The sequence below is a fragment of the Perognathus longimembris genome, chromosome 2 (assembly GCF_023159225.1).
Source record: "Perognathus longimembris pacificus isolate PPM17 chromosome 2, ASM2315922v1, whole genome shotgun sequence".
NCBI lineage: Eukaryota > Metazoa > Chordata > Mammalia > Rodentia > Heteromyidae > Perognathus > Perognathus longimembris.
In genome coordinates, this window is record NC_063162.1 from 23,300,393 (window position 1) to 23,319,608 (window position 19,216).

The 19,216-nt window shown below is 48.8% G+C and overlaps 2 protein-coding genes across 5 annotated transcripts in view; one reads left to right on the forward strand and one right to left on the reverse strand.

The window, feature by feature from the left end:
- LOC125346171 (dynamin binding protein) overlaps positions 1-5,004 on the forward strand; it is an 83,028-nt gene extending 78,024 nt beyond the window's left edge. For all 4 annotated transcript variants that reach the window (XM_048338488.1, XM_048338487.1, XM_048338489.1 and 1 more), the window contains 2 exons: positions 1,558-2,117; positions 4,262-5,004. In XM_048338488.1, the coding sequence (XP_048194445.1) occupies positions 1,558-2,117; positions 4,262-4,447 (746 nt within the window). In that variant the 3' untranslated portion in view covers positions 4,448-5,004. The remainder of the gene's footprint in view (positions 1-1,557; positions 2,118-4,261) is intronic.
- An 11,249-nt stretch (positions 5,005-16,253) lies between these two features.
- The window catches only part of Abcc2 (ATP binding cassette subfamily C member 2), a 46,802-nt gene continuing 43,839 nt past the window's right edge, over positions 16,254-19,216 (reverse strand). The window contains exons 31-32 of the mRNA XM_048338491.1: positions 17,580-17,774; positions 16,254-16,522 (exon numbers count right to left, since the gene is read on the reverse strand). Of these exons, the coding sequence (XP_048194448.1) occupies positions 16,393-16,522; positions 17,580-17,774 (325 nt within the window). The 3' untranslated portion in view covers positions 16,254-16,392. The remainder of the gene's footprint in view (positions 16,523-17,579; positions 17,775-19,216) is intronic.

The following is a 19,216-nucleotide window of genomic DNA, read 5'->3' on the forward strand; positions in this document are numbered from 1 at the left end:
GGCTATTTGGGGAGTGGCTTTAGCACCTCACAGCTAGAGGGGTATGGGGATTTATAAAATTTAAAGTACAAAGAGGCTCATGCCTGTAATCCTGGCTACTTCGATAGCTGAGATCTGAGGCATCATAATGGCTCAAAGCCAGCCCAAGCAGGAAAGTACATGAGACCCTTACCCCTAAATCACCAAAAAAGCCAGAATTGGAGCTGTGGCTCAAGTGGTAGAGCACCAGCCTTGAGCAAAAAAGTTCCAAGATAGCTTGCAGGCCCTGAGTTCAAGCCCAGGCCTAGCATGTGCACGTGCACACACACACACACACACACACACACACACACACACACACACACACAGAATAATGCTTTTGTCTCCATGGTTCCAAATCCAAAAAACTGAGAAAAACAAAGGGGTTTGTCATTTTATTTTGTATTTTTAGAACCCTGTTGACTGTTGACACTGTTCTGGGCAGTCATGTGTTTTGCTGCAGGGGGTTGGTTGATAATGGTGGACTCACCAGCTAGGGGAGCAGACTTGTGTAACATGTGTACTTGACCTCTCCTGAGTCCAAAAAAATTCAAACTTCAAGACAACTGGTCTAAATGTGTTGTAGATCAGGTTTTGGGGCTTATGCAATAAATATCTGTATGCACATCAACTGGGCCTGCAACTCCAGCATGTCTTTGGGTATGTGTGCGTGTGTGCACACACATGCAAGCAATGCCTGTGTGCTGGCCCTGAAGCTTGAACTTGGGACCTGGGCTCCTGTCCCCGAGAAAGATCTCAACAGTTGGTCCTTGTTCTCATGAAGGTTATGTAATGGGGGTCTGAACTTTTCCAGATTCCTATAAAAATTGTACTGCGTTGTCATGCGTCCATGGCTCACACCTGTCATCCTAGCTACTCAGGAGGTGAGACCTGAGGATCCTGGGTCAAAGCCGGCCCTGGTAGAAAAGTCCATGAGTGGGCTGGGGATATGGCCTAGTGGCAAGTGTGCTTGCCTTGTATACGTGAAGCCCTAGGTTCAATTCCCCAGCACCACGTATACAGAAAATGGCCAGAAGTGGCAGAGCGCTAGCCTTGAGCAAAAAGAAGCCAGGGACAGTGCTCAGACCCTGAGTCCAAGGCCCAGGACTGGCAAAAAAAAGAAAAGAAAAGAAAAGTCCATGAGATTCTTACTTAGCTCCAACCAACCACCAAGAAGCAGAGGTGGAGCTGTAGCGCAAGTGGTAAGGCATCAGCCTGGAGGGAGAAAAGCTAAGGACCGTAGTGCCCAGACACCGAGTTCAAGGTGTCCTACTGGCACATGCACACGTAGTCTCAGTCCCTGTCTTCAGCTTGAAAAGCCTCGCCATCTTAGACAGCTAGCCGGCTTCCCTAACCAGAAGATTCCAGTCCTGGGGGAGGGGCTCCCCGACATGATGGTCCTGCAGCCCTCTGGGCCATGTTTGGAGTACTTGAACTTGCACCGGGTGTCCTCAGCCACGATCTGGACACCCTGTCGGTTCCCTGCCCCCCCCCCCCCTTTCCTCAGTCACACTCTTGGTGCCGCCCTTCTCTCCACAGTCACCAAGGGCTTCGTGTACAGCTCCTTCCTGAAGCCATACAACCCCCGGCGCAGCCACTCGGACGCCTCGGTCGGCAGCCACTCGTCCACCGAGTCTGAGCTCGGCAGCAGCTCCCCCAGGTTCCCGCGGCAGAACAGTAGCAGCACCTTGACCTTCAACCCGGGCAGCATGGCCGTGTCCTTCACCCCGGGCCCTTGCCCCGCGCAGCCTCCAAATGCGAGTTCACCGATGGACTGCGACCGAGGAACTCTGAGCGTGCCCTTGGCCCCGGGGAGCCCGGGAAGTCCGGGGAGCGGTCCTGCCGGGAGCCCTGCTGAGCCAGACACCCCCTGCCAGCCCAGGCCGGGGCACTGGGCGGACCTGACCCGAGACGAGAGCCAGCCCGCTGCCACCCCGAAGAGCTGCAATCGAGGCTCCAAGCACCCCGAGACGGCTGGGTGCTCTGTGCCAGGGCGAAATGGACACGGTAATGAGCTGGTGAGAGGAAATGCCAGAGCCAGCCAGGCCCTGGAGCAGAGGAAGGAAGAGCTGGAAAGCAGTGAGGTGGAAGGAAACCAGGTAAGTGTTTTCTCGGTCCCCCCGGGGCTTGCCTGGGGCCTGGGCGTCATCTCTGGGTCTCGAGGCAGAGCCTGCCCAGCACCCCCCTCGCTTCCCCCCACCTCTTCCTTCTCGTGTCCCGGCCCTCCCTGGATCGCGTCTCTTCTTTCACTGGGAATTTAAAAGGACACATGAAACCTTTTTCTACTCAAGTTCACTAACCCCTCCATCATATGAACTCTGCTATTTTTACCTACCTACTTAGTTTCTTACTCGTTTATTTTTTTTTCTGTGTGTGTGTGTGTGCATGCATGTGTGCATGTGTGTGCGCATGCCCCAGTCCTGGGGCATGCGCACTGTCCCTGAGCTTCTTTTGCTCAAGGCTAGCACTCTACCACTTGAGCCACAGCGCCACTTCTGGCCTTTTTGGTAGTTCAGTAGAGATAAGTCTCAGATTTTCCTGTTCTGGCTGGCTTTGAACTATAGTCCTCAGATCTTATGCCTCCTCAATAACTAGGATTACAGGTATTAGATACTGGTGCCAGGCAATACATAGCTCTATTTTTAGTTCTAGAGTTTAGAAAGGAAATTCTGGTGCTATTTCAATTTTTCCTGTTCATTTTTGAGTGGTCTGCTCCTGTCTTGAGTGGCATGCGCCTTTTCATCTTACCTGCTTTAGACCCATCTTTCTTCCTTCCTTCCTTCCTTCCTTCCTTCCTTCCTTCCTTTCTTTCTTTCTTTCTTTCTTTCTTTCTTTCTTTCTTTCTTTCTTTCTTTCTTTCTTTCTTTCTTTCTTTCTTTCTTCTTTCTTTCCCATCTTCCTTCCTTCCTTCCTTTCTTTCTTTCTTTCTTCCTTCCTCCCTCCCTCCCTCCCTCCCTCTCTTCCTCTTTCTTCCTCTTCCTTCCTTCCTTCCTTCCTTCCTTCCTTCCTTCCTTCCTCCCTCCCTCCCTACCTCGCTCCCTCCCTCTCTCCCTCCCTCTTTCTTTCTTCCTTTCTTTCTTTTTTTGCCAGTCCTGGGGCTTGGACTCAGGGCCTGAGCACTGTCTGTTCCTGGCTTCTTTTTGCTCAAGGCTGGCACTCTGCCACTTGAACCACAGCACCACTTCTGGCTTTTTCTGTATATGTGGTGCTGAGGGGTTGAACCCAGGGCTTCATGTATACCAGGCAAGCACTCTACCACTAGGCCATATTCCCAGCCCTAGACCCATCTTTCTAAGGCCACCTCAGTTTTCCAGCTGAGGAGTGTGTGCCCCAAACCTCTGTTGCGAGTACTCCCTCTTATAGCAGTGGGTGTCCTTGCTTCTTTTATAGGCTAGGATTACAGGCGTGAGCCCCTGGTGCCCAGTTGTATTATTATTATTATTATTATTATTATTATTATTATTTGCCAGTCCTGGAGCTTGAACTCAAGGCTAGCTCAAGGCTAGCAGTCTACCTCTTGAGCCCCAGTGCCACTTCCGGCTTTTTCTGTTTGTGGCACTGAGGAATCGAACCCAAGGCTTCATTTATGCTAGGCAAGCTCTCTACCGCTAAGCCACCTTCCCAGCTCTGTATTATTTTTTTGAGGGGTGTGGTCATGCTGGAGATAGAAGCTCAGGGCTTCGCATGTGATTAGCAACTGCTCTATCACTGAGCTACACTCCTAGACCAAACTGAGAATTTCTGGATGAGGTACACAATTGGGGTGCAGAGGGACCCTCATAGCTCATCCATCTTCAGTAGTGACTTTCTGAATTATTGTAAGAATTCACAGGTGTGCATTTTGGTTTTCTTTGGATCTGCTCTGTTCATTACAGGAAACTTCAGTCACGTGCAGATATTTAAACTTTGAAAAAACTGATTTAAAGTTAAGTTCTCGGCCTGGGAATATGGCGTAGATGAAGCCCTAGAAATATAGAATATATATAGAAAAGGCCAGAAGTGGCGCTGTGGCTCAAGTGGCAGAGTGCTAGCCTTGAGCAAAAAGAAGCCAGGGACAGTGCTCAGGCCCTGAGTTCAAGCCCCAGGACTGGCAAAAAAAAATAAAATTCAGTTCTCCTTTTCACGGGTCATCATTTTATGTACTCCCAGGCCACTGACCACCGAGGTAGAGGACACCCCCTTTCACCCAAGGCTTGTGGCACAGCGCTGCTCCCGGTTCCTGACTCTCCTGTTCCCCCCACAGGTCTATTTTGCTGTCTACACTTTCACTGCGCGGAACCCAAATGAGCTCAGTGTGCCAGCCAATCAGAGACTCAGGATCCTGGAGTTTAAAGACGTTACAGGCAACACCGAGTGGTGGTTGGCCGAAGTCAACGGGAAGAAGGGTTACGTCCCATCCAATTATATCCGCAAAACCGAGTACACCTGAGCCCAGGCTGCCTCCCACTCACTCGGCCTTGCTGCCTTCGCTTGCGTCGCCGGAGGCCCCGCTGGGCCATGGGGCACCTGCCTGAGCCACGGGCCCGCACTGCGCCTCCATCTGCGGCGGAGCGCGGGGCGAGCCCTGTTCTCCACTGCTTGTACGCCCGGACGCTCGCTAGGATTCCTAGGATTTGAAGTGGACCCCAAGCCTTGCTTGTGATTCAGTGACCACGAGAAGAGACAGGTGCCGGGCTCAGCCTTTGGGAATGACGGAGTGCAGTCGGGAGACCGCGATTGTATGCATGCTCATGGGAGGGGACGCTGGCATTGGTTGTAAGGTACTGGGTGGCCCGTGATCAGCCGACCTGCTTGGATGGCAGGAACAGAGGGGCTCTTGCAGCACCCTTGGGTCGCGCTTCTGCACGTGGCAGGGAATTTGCCAGAATCACACCCAACTTGGGGGTTCAGAGACAAGACACCTCCTGTGTTCAGAGACACCTCTGGTGTCCAGCATTCTCCTCTCCTCCCCTTCTTTCCTCTCTTCTCTTTTCCCTCTCCTCTCCTCTTTCCTCTTCTCCTCTTCCCTTCCTCCTCCCCTCTGTCTTCTTCCCCCATCTCTCTCTTTTCTAAAGTCCCTAAAATCAAATCTTAGCTATTTCATTACATTCTGAGATTGGTTCTGCAGAATTGAACTGCTCTCTTGTGTTGGAAAATACTTAGGTCTTCATTTTCACACATGTTCCCAACAATCCCCCTTCCCTGTTCCACACAGCCCTGTGCCCCTTCCTGACAATCTGGGGGTGATACCTCATGACCTTCTCTCCCGGACTCAATAACTGGAGATTTCCCTCCACTCGCAGCAGTGGCGCTCCAGCTGCACCAATCGCAAACCAGCCAGGCCGGTGGGAGGCTGGACGCCTTTCGCCTTCAGCTGGGCGCAATGCTGCCACCCGGGTGTGTGCGCAGATTTGGGCTCTGCAGCCCGTGTGACTTATTTGAACGAAGATAGGTGCTCCCCGAAGAAGCTTATCCTAGTCTTGGACAGATTTTTCTGTTTCACCACAAACCTCCACGCTTCAGAGACGATACCCACAGCCAGATTCTAGAGTGCCTGGCAAGACCCCGCGGCTGCGGAAGTGCTTGCTGCCCCAGCACCAGCCCTCGGCCCTGAGCACGCGGCTCAGCGCACTGCCCTAGACAGCGAGCCTGCCTGGCCGTGGGAACGGATGGCTTTTGTGTTTTAACAAAGGGAATCACGAATAGCCTTAAAGCCCCTGCTCCCCCGAGCCCACATTCGGCCTTAACCATCCCGGCGAGCTCGGGGGCCCCGCGTCCTCTGCACCCGCGTAGCCTCCTGCGAAGAGTTCCTCCTTAGCCACGTTTCTATTTAAACAGTTATTTTCTAAATAAAAGCGTTCATGGCTCTGCGTGTGTTTTCTCGGCTTCCCTGCGCGTGGAGGATAAACATTTCCCTCAGGCTTCCGGCCCTCCGCTGTCACCTGCATCCCGGAGGAGGGCGGCACCGGAGGAGCTCATCCCGCAGGCTTCCCGCGTGTTCTGCACAGACAAGATGTGTGTCTGGGCCGCAGGTGACTGCGTCTTCTCTACAAACCTTTAGCCAGTGGGGAAGCTGGACCCGGAGGAGAGAACCGCGTCCGCTTTCGGGTGTGGAAGCCGGGCCCCTAGAGATGAGCCAGGCGCGCGTGTGGCGGCTCCACGGCTGGGCGGGGGAGAGTGGCGCGGGAGAGTGGCGAGGCCGCGTGAGTGGCGAGGCCGCGTGGCTGCCTCTCATGGCTCACCTGTAAGGTGGAGCAGCAGTTCCAGCCACGAGAGGCGGTGCGAGCCTTTGGCATGCGTAATTGCCCAGTTCTGGCTGGCTGGGGTGTGGACCTCCGCCCTTGCCCTGCGGCCCTCTGTTCCGCCCCTAAGCTTGCAGATGGATGAGCAGCGCCCTGCACCCCAGGCCTGGCCGGCGGGAACTTTGATCCTCCAGCCCTCGTGGGGCGGGTGGGGCGGCGTGGCGTCTTAAGGAGCCTGCGTGTTTCCTGTGGATCTGCTGCAGCGTGGCACACTGCGAGGGGGGCCCACAACACAAGAATCTTCCTCATTCCTCACGGGCGTCCAGCACGCGCCTCGTCTTCCTCAGTGGGTCAAATGAGGGTGTCTACTGCTATTTTGAGATAAGAGGACACTGGAAATCAGTGAGAGACTGGAATCCTGTAAGAGTCAGAAACACAGGACCTCAGCCTACTAGGACAAATGCCTCCCTGGCTCCAGCCGGGGGGGGGGGGGGGGACAAGAGAGCCCCAGAACATGCTATCAGTGCGCACACTGCAAAGCCTAGCTCCTGGGAAGCTCCCCCCTCCTTGTGGGCTGTAGCTCACTGAGCTACGTTAGCCGCACCATGCACAGCAGCCGAGCTGTGGAAGTGTCATCCCCTCCCACCAGCCCCCTGTGCCCAGCTGGAGCCATCTAAGAAGTGCCGCTTAGTGGCAGAGAGACCCCGGCCTCCAGACTTGCAGTGCACAGCCGGGGGGTGGGAGGCGGGGAGAGGGGGAGCCCACTGCCTTCCAACCCACCAGCGGGGCTGAGCTAAGCCACAGAGCACCCTGCATGGTAGGGGACAGGTGTGTGATGGCAGTGGACATGGGAAGCTTGTCCTCGAGACGGTGGGAAGAGCCAGCAGTGTCCAGACACAGCCAGTGGCAGGACGGAAGCCGGCCCTCAGGGCCCCCCACAGGCCTTGTGGCAAGCCTAGCACCCACAGCCACTAGGGAAATGCCCATTACCCCACAGGGGCCACTGCTGCCATTATAGGAGGAGCCAGGGGGAGCACCCCCTGCCTACTGCTGTCTACCACACTGTTCTGAACTGTCCTGACCTGCCAGTGTGCCCCCCTCTTACCCACAGACACGGTGGCTCTTCCCAGCTGTCAGGTTATGCACTGTGCAAGGGACTAACCACAGCCCAAGAAGCCATGAAGCCTTCCTTACAGTGCCCGGCTAGAATAAAAAGCCAGCAATACATTAGAAGAGAGATACATCTTTAAGAAAAAAAGCCACCCACAAAGAAGTCCTTTGCCTGAGCTGTAAGGGCAGCTCACGCCTGTGATCCTAGCTTCTCAGGGGGCTGGAGGATTGTGAGTCAAGGCCAGTCTGGATGGAAAAGACCACTAGAATCTCCATCTCTAAATTAACCAGGTAAAAGCCAGGCAAGAGTCATGGCTCAAGTTATTAGAGTGCCAGTTTAGCAAGTGTGAGATGCTGAGTGCAAACTGTAGTAAATAAATAAATATGTAAATAAATAGGAATTATCGGATCTACCAGATACATCTCAGTTTAGGAGCATAAAAAATGTGGGAAAACGGCTGGGAATGTGGCTTAGTGGTAGAGTGCTTGCCTAGCATGCACGGAGATTCAATTCCTAAGCACCACATATACAGAAAAAGCCAGAAATGGCGCTGTGGCACAAGTGGTAGAGTGCTAGCCTTGAGTAAAAGAAGCCAGGGACAGTGCTCAGGCCCTGAGTTCAAGCCTCAGGACTGGCAAAAAAAAAAAAAAGTGGAAAAAACAAGACACTATAACAAAAGAATATATAACTTTCTAGCAACATATTCCAAAATTCAACAACAACAACAAAAGATGAAATGTCTGGTTAGAAATTTTAAAGAATTTTTTTTAAAAGCTCACTGAGATACAAGAGAACACAGTTAAGTAAAATCATGACGACAATGCGGGATTTGAATGAAAAAATTCAGCACAGAAGCCTTGAAAAGTAACCACTGATAAAGCCAAGATGGCAGATTAGAAGTAGGAGGTCCTAGCTGGGACCAGGAGACTGAGACTGAGGATCACAGTTTAAAGCCAGTCTGGACAGGAAAGGCTGAGACTCTTATTTCCAATTAACCACTAAAAAACTGGAAGTGGTGCTGGGGCTCAAGTGGTAGCCTAGAGCACAAAGAGGCTCAGGGACAGTGCCCAGGCCCTGAGTTCAAGCCCCAAAACCAACCAAAAACAGAAGGAAGAAGGATGGAAGGAAGGAAGAGGAGGAGGAGGAGGAGAAGGAGGAGGAGCTTCTCAGCAGCCAGTGAATGAAACAATGAGAAAACTGCTCCAGAGAACTGCAGAGGGAAAGAGAACTGGTGTCCTCGAATCTCTCCCGATCCCACCAGCTAGCCAGGAGTTGTGTGTGGACACAGAGCTACAATGCCACATAGCTGCAGACCTGGCACTATCCCATGAACCATCTTGCCAGGATGCCAGGGAAACACCCAAGCAGCCGGTCTATAGGCCCCGTGCTCTGTACACACCCACAGGCACACAGAAGCCCCCTGGCAAGACTAAAGACAGACAGGATGTCTGTTTAGACACCAATCCTGCAAAACAACCTGGACCTAAGCAGCTGACTAGGAGAAAGCCAGCAAATCTAGGCCAGGAAAGGAAAGGCTGTGCACACAGACTGTGAGAGAACTGGAAACGTGGGCTGAGGGTTAAGACTTTGGAGTCCAGAAGCCTTCTGAAAGGCTTGATCTAAGCCCTTCACCTCCATGGGGAAACTAGCTAAAGGCCTAAGCACCATTATAGTGAATGGAACCTGTAGTTATGCTGCCACCTGCTGGACAGAATCACACAGTACTATTAACAGCTGTCCTGAAAGGAAAACAGATTTTTACCAACGGGTCTGAGGCCTGGGCACTGTCCCGAACTTCTTTTTGTGCTCAAGGCTAGTCCTCTACCACTAGAGCCACAGCTCCACTTCTGGCGTGTGGCGTGTGGCGTGTGTGTGTGTGTGTGTGTGTGTGTGTGTGTGTGTGTGTGTGTGTGTGTGTGTAACTATGGTTAACTGTGGTTAACTGGAGATAAGAGTCTCCGGAGCTTTCCTGCCTGGGCTGGCTTTAAAAGTGTGATCCTGGGCTGGGGATATAGCCTAGTGGCAAGAGTGCCTGCCTCGGATACACGAGGCCCTAGGTTCGATTCCCCAGCACCACATATACAGAAAACGGCCAGAAGTGGCGCTGTGGCTCAAGTGGCAGAGTGCTAGCCTTGAGCGGGAAGAAGCCAGGGACAGTGCTCAGGCCCTGAGTCCAAGGCCCAGGACTGGCCAAAAAATAAAAAAATAAAAAAAATAAAAGTAGTAGTAGTAGTAGGTATCAGCTTCCTGAATAGTTTAGTATTACAGATGTGAGCCACTGGCGCCAGGCTCTGAAAACTGTTTAGATTCTCGCTGCCCCCCACTTATTTGTTTGTTTCTGTTCATTTGTTTACTTATGTAATTTTTCACTTAGATGCTCTCAAATGTATTGATTTTTGTGAACTGATTTTTTTGTTTTATTTTGTCAGTCATGGGGCTTGATCTCAGGGCCTGGGCACTGTCCCTGAGCTTTTGCACTCAAGGTTAGCACTCTACTGCTTTGAGCCACAGCACCACTTCTGGTTTTCTGGTGGTTAATTGGAGGTTAGAGTTTCACAGACTTCCCTGCCCAGGCTGGCTTTGAACTGCGATCCTCAGATCCCAGCCTCCTGAGCAGTCAGCACCTGGCTGAACTGAATTTTTTGAGCATTGCTTTTGTCCATTCAATTTGGACATTTCTGTTCCCTTATTCTTTTTTAAATGATTTTACTTTATTGTTATTATAACAGTGATGCACAGAGGGTTGCAATTCCATGAGTCGGGTAACGAGCACATTTCCTTCCACATAGTATCTTCGGTTCCTCAGTTCTTTTCTAGTCCCTCCCTCCCATCTCCACCCATGAATTGTATACTTCACTTTCACCTGTGTCCAGTGAGCTCCATCCCTTTTTCTCTTTTTTGATTTGTTTTTTGCCAGTCCAGGGGCTTGAACTCATGCCCAGCACTGTCCCTCACCTTTTTTTTTTGCTCAAGGCTAGCACTCAGCCTCTCAAACACAGCTCTACTTCGGGCTTTTTGGTAGTTAATTGAAGAAAAGAGTCTCACAGGCTTTCCAGCTCTGGTTGGGTTTAAAGAATGATCCTCAGAGCTCAGCCTCCTGAGTAGCTAGGACTCCAGACGTGAGCCACAGGAGCCTGGCTCCAGGTATCATCTTTACACCTGTATTTCTCTGGAGATATTGGCGTTGTGGTAATTGGTCATTACTAGGGATTGTTGTATATCATCTGCGATTGTCTCTGCAGCTCAGCTTCCCCTCTAATTGAAACAGAGGACTGGATCCAGTCTTGAGCCTGGTGGTTAAATCTTTGACTAACTGAGCCACACCTTGTAATCCTACACGCTTGTAATCCTAGCTCTACTCAGGAGGCTGAGAGCTGAGGATTATGGCTTGAAGCCAACCCAGGCAGAAAAGCCTGTGAGACTGTTTACCTCCAATTAATCACCAAAAAAGGCAGAAGTGGAACTGTGGCTCAAGTGGTAGAGTGCTAGCTTTGAGAGGAAAAAACTAAGGGACAGTGCCCCAGCTGAGTTCAAGGCCCAGTACCGACTCAAAAACAACAAAGAAGAAAGAAAAATAAATGAGAGAAAGATAGAAAAAGCAAGCAGAAAAGGAGGAAGATTTCAAATGAATCTTAGAGAAAAACCAAATCTGAAATAGAAGAAATGACAAAGAACAAAGCAGAGGCTGGGCATGGAAGTATACACAATTCCAATACTTAGGAGGCATGACAGGAGGATTGAGAGTTTGAGACCAAATGGGTTTCATAGCAGGACTCTGTCTCAAAACCCAAAATTCAAAAATCACCCCCCCCCCACAGAGTAGAAATAAATGAAACAGAAACTTCAAAAATAACCAAAAATTACTGAGTATTAATTGAAAAAATAAACAAAATTGACAAACATCGAACTTCTCTAACCTGTTTCTCCCTTTTCCCTATGACATTTTCAAACAGTATACAATCTGTCAAAACTGTTGTGTTTAGTCTACAAGGAAGACTAAGCTTATAGTAGAATGTAGTCTTTGCTAACTAAGTCTAAGTTGTATAGCTTATAGGTACAAACATAAAATATCATTTACTAATTTTCAAATAATTCCTAGTCAGCATGCATTTGTGACTAAGTATATTCTCCTTTTATTGTCTAGATGGTATAAATTTCAAGTGATGTTTCAAACAGCACTAAAACAAAACCAGCCTACAACAAAATTAGATCGGAATGGTATGTGTTTTCTTCCTGTCTCAGTTATTGGAGGATTATTTTGGCTTAATTTAAAAAATTAATTATTTACGGACTATTGAATTGTTTTGTGTTCTTTGCTAACACAGGGCTGCTCAGCTGGGCTGCTTCTCTGAGAGCTGTGGGGGCTGCTAAAGAGAACTGGAATGGCATTCTCTGACTCTCAAAAAGCTGGGCGTGGCCGGAGAAAGATCAATGCTTCCAGCTTTACCGAGACTCCAGGGTCTACCCTAAATGTGAGTTAATCAAAACCCAAGCTTCCTTGGACCTTGGAGTTAAATCCTAGTTGTTTGCGGCTTGCCTCTGCTTCCTTAGATAAGGATGGTTTCACATGCTGGTGTCTGTAACTTCAAAGAGATCGCTACCTTCCTTTCTGCACGCATTCCCCTGTCCCACATCAAGGGCCCTAGGGGTGTCTGTTGCTGGTGGGGGCACAAGCCCCCCTGATGCCCCCAAACCAGTTTCGCAGCCTGGTTTCTGTTCCTCCCTTGCTCCAGTGGGTGGCGCTGGCTAAGGCGCTCACAGTGGATGGTAACAGAGGGACATGGTGGTGCTTCTTCTCCCAGGGTTAGAAGTGCAGTATCCTGGCCACCCAGGACTCGCACCCACGACAAGAAAGTCCCCAGCACTCAGTCAATGGGGTTAGGAGTCTTCACTTAGCTGTGCACAGTGTCTGCTCTCCACCAATGCAATGGTAAAGAACAGCCCTGAGCCACGGGCTGGGTTATTAAAGGTAGAAGCTGTGCATTCTACAGCAGGGGGCACGCGCAGAGGGTACAGCAAGTCACAAACGGGTTAAGCAAGCCATTTACAGAAGCAGAATTTCCGGGTCAGGCTGACCCAATAGCTATTTGAACAATTGTTACCATGTTTCCCTAATACCAACTAAGCAAGCATGAGCAGGCTAAAACAATCCAGTACTTAATCATAAGGGAACCAACCTGACAGTTACCATGGCATTTCTGTAACTACTACTATGGTTATTTCTATAATCTATTACTATGATCGTTTTTACAATCCATTACTATGGTAGCTACCTAGGTACAGAGAGGAACAAGGGCTACATATATTTTTAAATGTCAAATTACAAGGAACTAGTCTCACGGGTGGGGGTGCAGCCCTCTAGCATGGAGTCACCAAAATGGAGTTATGGAAGCTAAGAGTGAACTCTAAGACAGTGAAATCTACAAGCCCTATTGCTTCTAGGAGCTGGGGGGCGGGGGCTGCACTCTTCCTTGGTTTTCATAAGAACTGCAGAGGAACTGAGGCTTCAGAAGCACCTTGATGGGGTGATGGTGACCAAGCAGGAGGAACAAGTCCCTACCTGTGCGGCCTCTGGTCTAACACCTCCTGTGAGAACCAGGTGACAGTAGGTGGCAAAGCAGAACTGGGAGTGCCAGTCATGGCATTACAAAGCAGAGCCTGGAAGACTGGATTGGAAAGTGAGAGCCAGATGCTTAACAGCATAGCTTGCTTCACTCTGCAAACCCTGTGCTTCCACACGGGCTGGGGCAGGAAGGATGTGGCAAGACGCCAAAAGACCAGGGAAGACACAACGGCGTTTGGGAGGAATCATAGTCCTAGGTAGTCAGCTAAGACTGTCTCCAAAATTGACTGGCTGAAGTAAAACTTGTGAGACAAGTATTAATTTAGAATCCAGTGGAATTTTAAAATATCTGCGCACACACACACACACACACACACACACACACACACACACACTTTTTTTCCCCTGTCCTGGTGCTTGAACTCTGGGCCTGGGCACTGTCCCTGTGCTTCTTTCGCTCAAGGCTAGTGCTTGACCATTTGAGCCACAGCACCATTTCTGGCATGTTCTGAGTAGTTTATTGGCAATAAGAGTCTCTTGGACTTTCCTACTCAGGCTGGCTTCAAACTGTGGTCCTCAGATCTCAGCCTCCTGAGTACCTAGGATTACAGGCGTGAGCCACTGGTGCCCGACTTATATTTTATTCACATTAACTTAGAAATTTTTGGATCATGCCAAACACTTAGTAGAGGCTGCATAAATAGTGATGGTTAGTGATCTTCAAAGTCCTGTGATGATGGATAAAGATACAGAGATCAGCGGGGCCCGTGGGTTTTGGGACACAAACTGAGAAGGGAGCAGGGCCCAGCGTCCATTGCTCCTGCCTCAGCCACCCCCTCCCTGCCCCGCAGAGAGCTCTCAGCAGGTATGTGTGGTACTCTGTCTTCTGAAGCCCCTCTTGCTTCTCCAAATGCTATACGACTAGAAATTTGTATGTGTATAGAATGTGCTTAAAAAGAAAACACTGAAAGAAATAGAAGAAAAAAGAAGCACTCTCATTTGGTATTTCAATCATCAATGGTAGTTCAATGAAGAATGGGTAGTGAAAACATGCATAGTTACCTAGCGGTGAAAAAGAAATTGGGCTGAGAAAGAGAAGTAAAAAAGAGGATGTGACAGTGATAATATTAGATTAAAAGAACAATTAAGGTTGTAAAAGAAAAGCAAAAAGGAAACTCATAAAGGAGACATGACCAGCAGCAGAGACCCAACTTAGTTTCGACAGAGCCTTCTAGGTAAAATCTATATTGTATTAATCTGAAAAAATGTCATTCTTCTCCAAGAGGCTCAGAAGGCCCTCAGTGGAGTTCTTTCTTGGCAGCACATAAAGCAACAGACGTTTCTCAGTTGATCTTAGACTAATATACGTGAATCTGCCCTTTATAGGAGCTATATTTCATGTAGTTAAACAGGTATGGCTTTCAAAAAACTAGCTCTGGAAAAGAGCTGATAATTATAGAGTGTTTCTGACATGCCACATTTACTTAGCAGAATCGGAGATAATCCTCCTTAAATGACCTCCTTAGTCAACATTTTAATATTTGTGCACCTCTGTGGGTCACCAGCCATGCTGACTCAAAACCTTAATTCTCAGGCTATGTGAAGGAGGACTATAGATTTTATTACCCCACTGGATGCCTTGTAGAGGAAAAGGGAAAGCAGCTTAATAGCTGGGACAGTGGACACAATGGGAAGCTGTCAGCGAAAAGCAGAGACAGCATGCTCACCCCAGCTACCTACGCTCCCCGAGATCAATGCTTGGAGCACCTCACTGAACAGACGGTGAGATGCTAGATAAACAGAAGTAAGGAATATCATAAAACTCAAACAATATGGCATGAAAAACCCTCCAAGATAAACTTTGGTTGCCTTCTCAAACGTAGAGATCTTTTTTTTTTTTTTTTTTGTGGGTTGTAAGACTAGAACTCAGGGCCTAAGCACGGTCCTGAGCTTTCTTGTTCAAGGCTAGCATTCTACCACTTGGAGCCACAGCTCCACTTCTGTTTTTCTGGTGGTTAGTTGGAGTTGCATGGTCTTTCCTGCCCCGGCTGGTTTATGATCCTCTGATCTCAGCCTTCTGAGAAGCTACGATCATAGGCATGAGCCACAAATGCCCAGCCCGAACCTAGGGATGTTTTGTTGATAATACAGAATGTCAGGTAAGAGATAAATCCAAGAAAGAGACCCAAACAGGGTCTCTTCTGATTGAGCTGAGTCTTGTAAGGGTTAAAGCTTCCACAATCAGGTAATTGAGAAACAAATCCACCATGTAATATACCAGAGTCAAAAATAACAAAAACCTATGTGTGTCTCCAAATTGTCACTGTGCTAAGCAAAGAACTCCCCTGAGATTCATACATCACAAACTAGCTTTTGTGCAGGATTGTGGTTTGATGGTAGCCTAATGGCAGGGGTTCAACTATTGGTAGAGAACTGAGTCAAAAGAGGTTGTGAGTGCTTGATGGCTCCTGGCTCTCAGGAGGCTCAGTTCAAGAAAGGTCCACAAGACTCTCAGCAAAAGTTAGAAGTGGAGCTGTGGCTCAAGTGTTAGAGCGCTAGCCTTCAGCAAAATAGCTCAGGGACAGCACCCAGGTCCCTAGTTAAAGCCCCAGTCCTGGGCCTTGGACTTGGGGCCTGAGCACTGTCCTTGGCTTCCTTATGCTCAAGGCTAGCACTCTGCCACTTGAGCCACAGCACCACTTCTGGCCATTTTCTGTATATGTGGTGCTGGGGAATTGAACGCAGGGCCTCATGTATGGGAGGCAGGCACTCTTGCCACTAGGCCATATCCCCAGCCTCCTTAGCTTTTTTTTTTTGCCAGTCCTGGGGCTTGGACTCAGGACCTGAGCACTGTCCCTGGCTTCTTTTTGCTCAAGGCTAGCATTCTGCCACTTGAGCCACTTCTGGCCTTTTCTATATATGTGGTGCTGAGGAATTGAACCCAGGGCTTCATGTATACAAGGCAAGCACTCTTGCCACTAGGCCATATCCCCAGCTGGCAAAAAAAAAAAAAAAAATCACGTCTTAGAAGAATATGTGCAGCGTGAGTCCATCTGCCTGAGAGAAAAGGTGCACGTGGCTTAAAGGTCTGCACAACAGTGGCGACACTAAAAGGACAGCAGGGGAATAATTCTCACAAGACAATGCTTCTATCTGGGGGCAGAGTTACAATCTAGGTGAGGCAAGTGAAGGGTGGCTAAGGTACCTGCTAATAGCTGTACTCTTAATGTGGATAGTGAGTATATGGGTATTGCTTTCTTTAAAATGTATGTTTATACTTGGAAGGCTGAGGCAGGGAGATCATTTGAGTCGAGAGTTATGGCTACACCAGCCTATACAATACAATGAGACCCATTTTCCCCCAAAAGTAAATTTTATATAATTTTGTCTGTATAATACACACATACATAGACACACACATAGACACACAAATAAACAAGGAATGGTCCTTATAGTCATTCTCAAACCAGGATTTGTTGCTAGAGTGCTGTGTCAGTCACGTTTTCAATACCAGCTTCCTTGGCCATAAAATAAAAGGGGCCAGGGTCTGCCAATAGCTCTTCAGGGCTGCCATATTGTACAATCTTCCCATTGTCTAGGACCATTATCCTGAAACAAAGAAATACAAGTCTTAGGAAGTTGCAGCTCGACAACTGCCCAGGACTAAGCTGTGGTACAAGGGCACAGTAAGCAGAGAAAAGGAAGGAACCACAGCTCCATACAGCGGTGTGGACAGACCCCACATGTCACACTGAGCATAAGAGGCAAGCCACAGGAACACGTAGTATGGACCCCCTTACACAAGCATTCTCCCAAAGCTCATTGTTTAAGAGTGATGAGCGTTACACTGTGCACCAGTGGCTCACCCCTGTAATCCTAGCTACTCAGGAGGCTAGCATCTGAAGATCCTAATTTGAAGCCAGCCTAGGCAGGAAAGTCTGTGAGACCTTTATCTCCAATAAACTACAAAAGGCCAGAAATGGAGTTGTGGCTCAAGTGGTAGAGTGCTAACCTTGAGCAAAAAATGCTGAGGGACAGTGCCGAGGCCATGAGTCCAGTGACTAGCTTTAAAACGAGCCTTCTAGGGGCTGGGGATATGGCCTAGTGGCAAGAGAGCTTGCCTCCCATACATGAAGCCCTAGGTTCGATTCCTCAGCACCACGTATATGGAAAATGGCCAGAAGGGGCGCTGTGGCTCAGGTGGCAGAGTGCTAAGCCTTGAGCGGGAAGAAGCCAGGGACAGTGCTCAGGCCCTGAGTGCAAGGCCCAGGACTGGCCAAAAAAAAAACAAAAAACAAAAATGAGCCTTCTTTAAGGAAGATTTCTAAGATCACTGACCTTCGAGGGCAAGGTGCTAGAGCATGAAGGAACCAACGGCCTTGGTGATTTTATAGAGAAGGATGTTACACTTCTCATGGCAATTGGGAAGGTCTAGGCTCGTCTGCTATTTGTAGACTAGATCTCTATCTCCTGACTCAACTAGTAATGATCATTTCCTATGGTACTCTCAAGATGGCTCCCTTGATATGTTAGCTTTCATTAGTCGGATATGCAATTTCAGCTACGTTTCTAGAGGTTGCTAGGCGTTGGTTCCATCAGTCAAATGACAGTGCTAGCCGCCAGGCTCCTGTAGGCCAGGCCGCTGCGGGTGACGAGGGCCACTTACTTGTCACTGTCCATGATGGTGTGGAGCCTGTGAGCGATGGTGAGGACGGTGCACTGGGAGAACTCATTCTGGATGGTCGTCTGAATGAGCTGATCTGTCTCGAGGTCCACTGCAGCCGTGGCCTCATCCAGGATCAAAATCTTGGATTTCCGAAGCAGAGCCCTGCCCAGGCACAGGAGCTGCCTCTGTCCTATACTGTAGCCAGTGGAAGAAACCATGCATTAGCCGGCGGGAGGCGGGGGTAGGGGGGAGCAAGGGAAAGTCTGGTATGTGGGATGGTTTCCAGTTCCAGATTGGACTTGGGAATTCTCCTTCCAAAATGCCCCATTTGTCATTGTTGTGGGTAACAGTTTTCAAACTTCCCCAATTAGAAGCTAAGGTGTGTGTGTGTTGCATGTGTGTGTGCGTGCGTGCATGCACGTGCTGGTCCTGGGGCTTGAACTCAGGACCTGAGCACTGTCCCTGAGTTGTTTTTGCTCAAAGCTAGCACTCTGCCACCTGAGCCGCAGCTCTACTTCCAGCTTTTTTTGGTAGTTAGTTGGAGATAGGATTTTCACAAACTTTCTTGCCCAGGCTGGCTCTGAACCACAATCCTCAGCTCTTAGCCTCCCGAGTAGCTAGTATTACAGGCACGAGCCACTGGAGCCCAGCAGAGCATGGATACTTAATAAAGAATATTCATGATTTGGGGCTTAACTGTCCTGTCAGAATGGGGGAGCCTTCTGGGAATGTGTACTTTTTAATTAGCACCTCAGCAATTTTCATCTTTAAACAAGTTTGGAAAACATTGGCCCAGGAACAGTGCTTTCACTTGAGACAGTGAGGGTAACAGTTTCAGAACAACATGAACGCCACCCAAGTTTACCGCAGCAGTATCTGACCCGACACCATTAATACAGGGTGGCATCAGACTGAATGCCCAGTGGCATTGCTTTGTGGTCTAAGTAAATACATTCATTATTTTAATGTGTAATTCTAGTCTCAAGGCTAATTATTTGTTCAAGGCCTTCTGCCTTGATTAGAGACAAAGCTATCTAATGAGCATGATGTCTTGGTGTGAGATGCAATGTATGTGGAATTCGAATATGCTTGTAAAATGCAAATAGCTTAATTTGCTAAAAGCCTGTAATGAAGGCTGGACCTCTTACTTACATAAAGAAGCTTTGGGAAATGATGTGAAGGAAATATTCGGGAATTTGCTAATTGTTCTTTCCTGCTGTGGCCATTAGGGATCATATTAAACAGAGGGTGGCTAAACTAAAGTTCTGTAATTTTCTGTAAGAAAATTTCTGCAGGAGATGAGAAGTCACCCAAGATGAACTTCCAGAATTTGTGTAATGTAAGATCAGAGATACTGCAGAACGATTTACTTAGTTCCTACAAAACTCCTGCCTAGGGTTTTCTTGTTTGTTTGTTTGACTTCGCAGTAACAGAGCCACTTTGGCTCTCAGTTCATCACTGATCAGTGATACTCAAGTTTTGTTCGGTTTTGTTTTGTTTTCTGACATATTTCAATTTTAATTTCCCAAACCAAATCAGTACCACCAAAAACAAAATCTGTCATTGAGTAGCAGGCTCTGTCTAAGGGCTCAGCTTTGTTATGAGAAGGGGACAATTGTTACAGAGAAAATATCAGG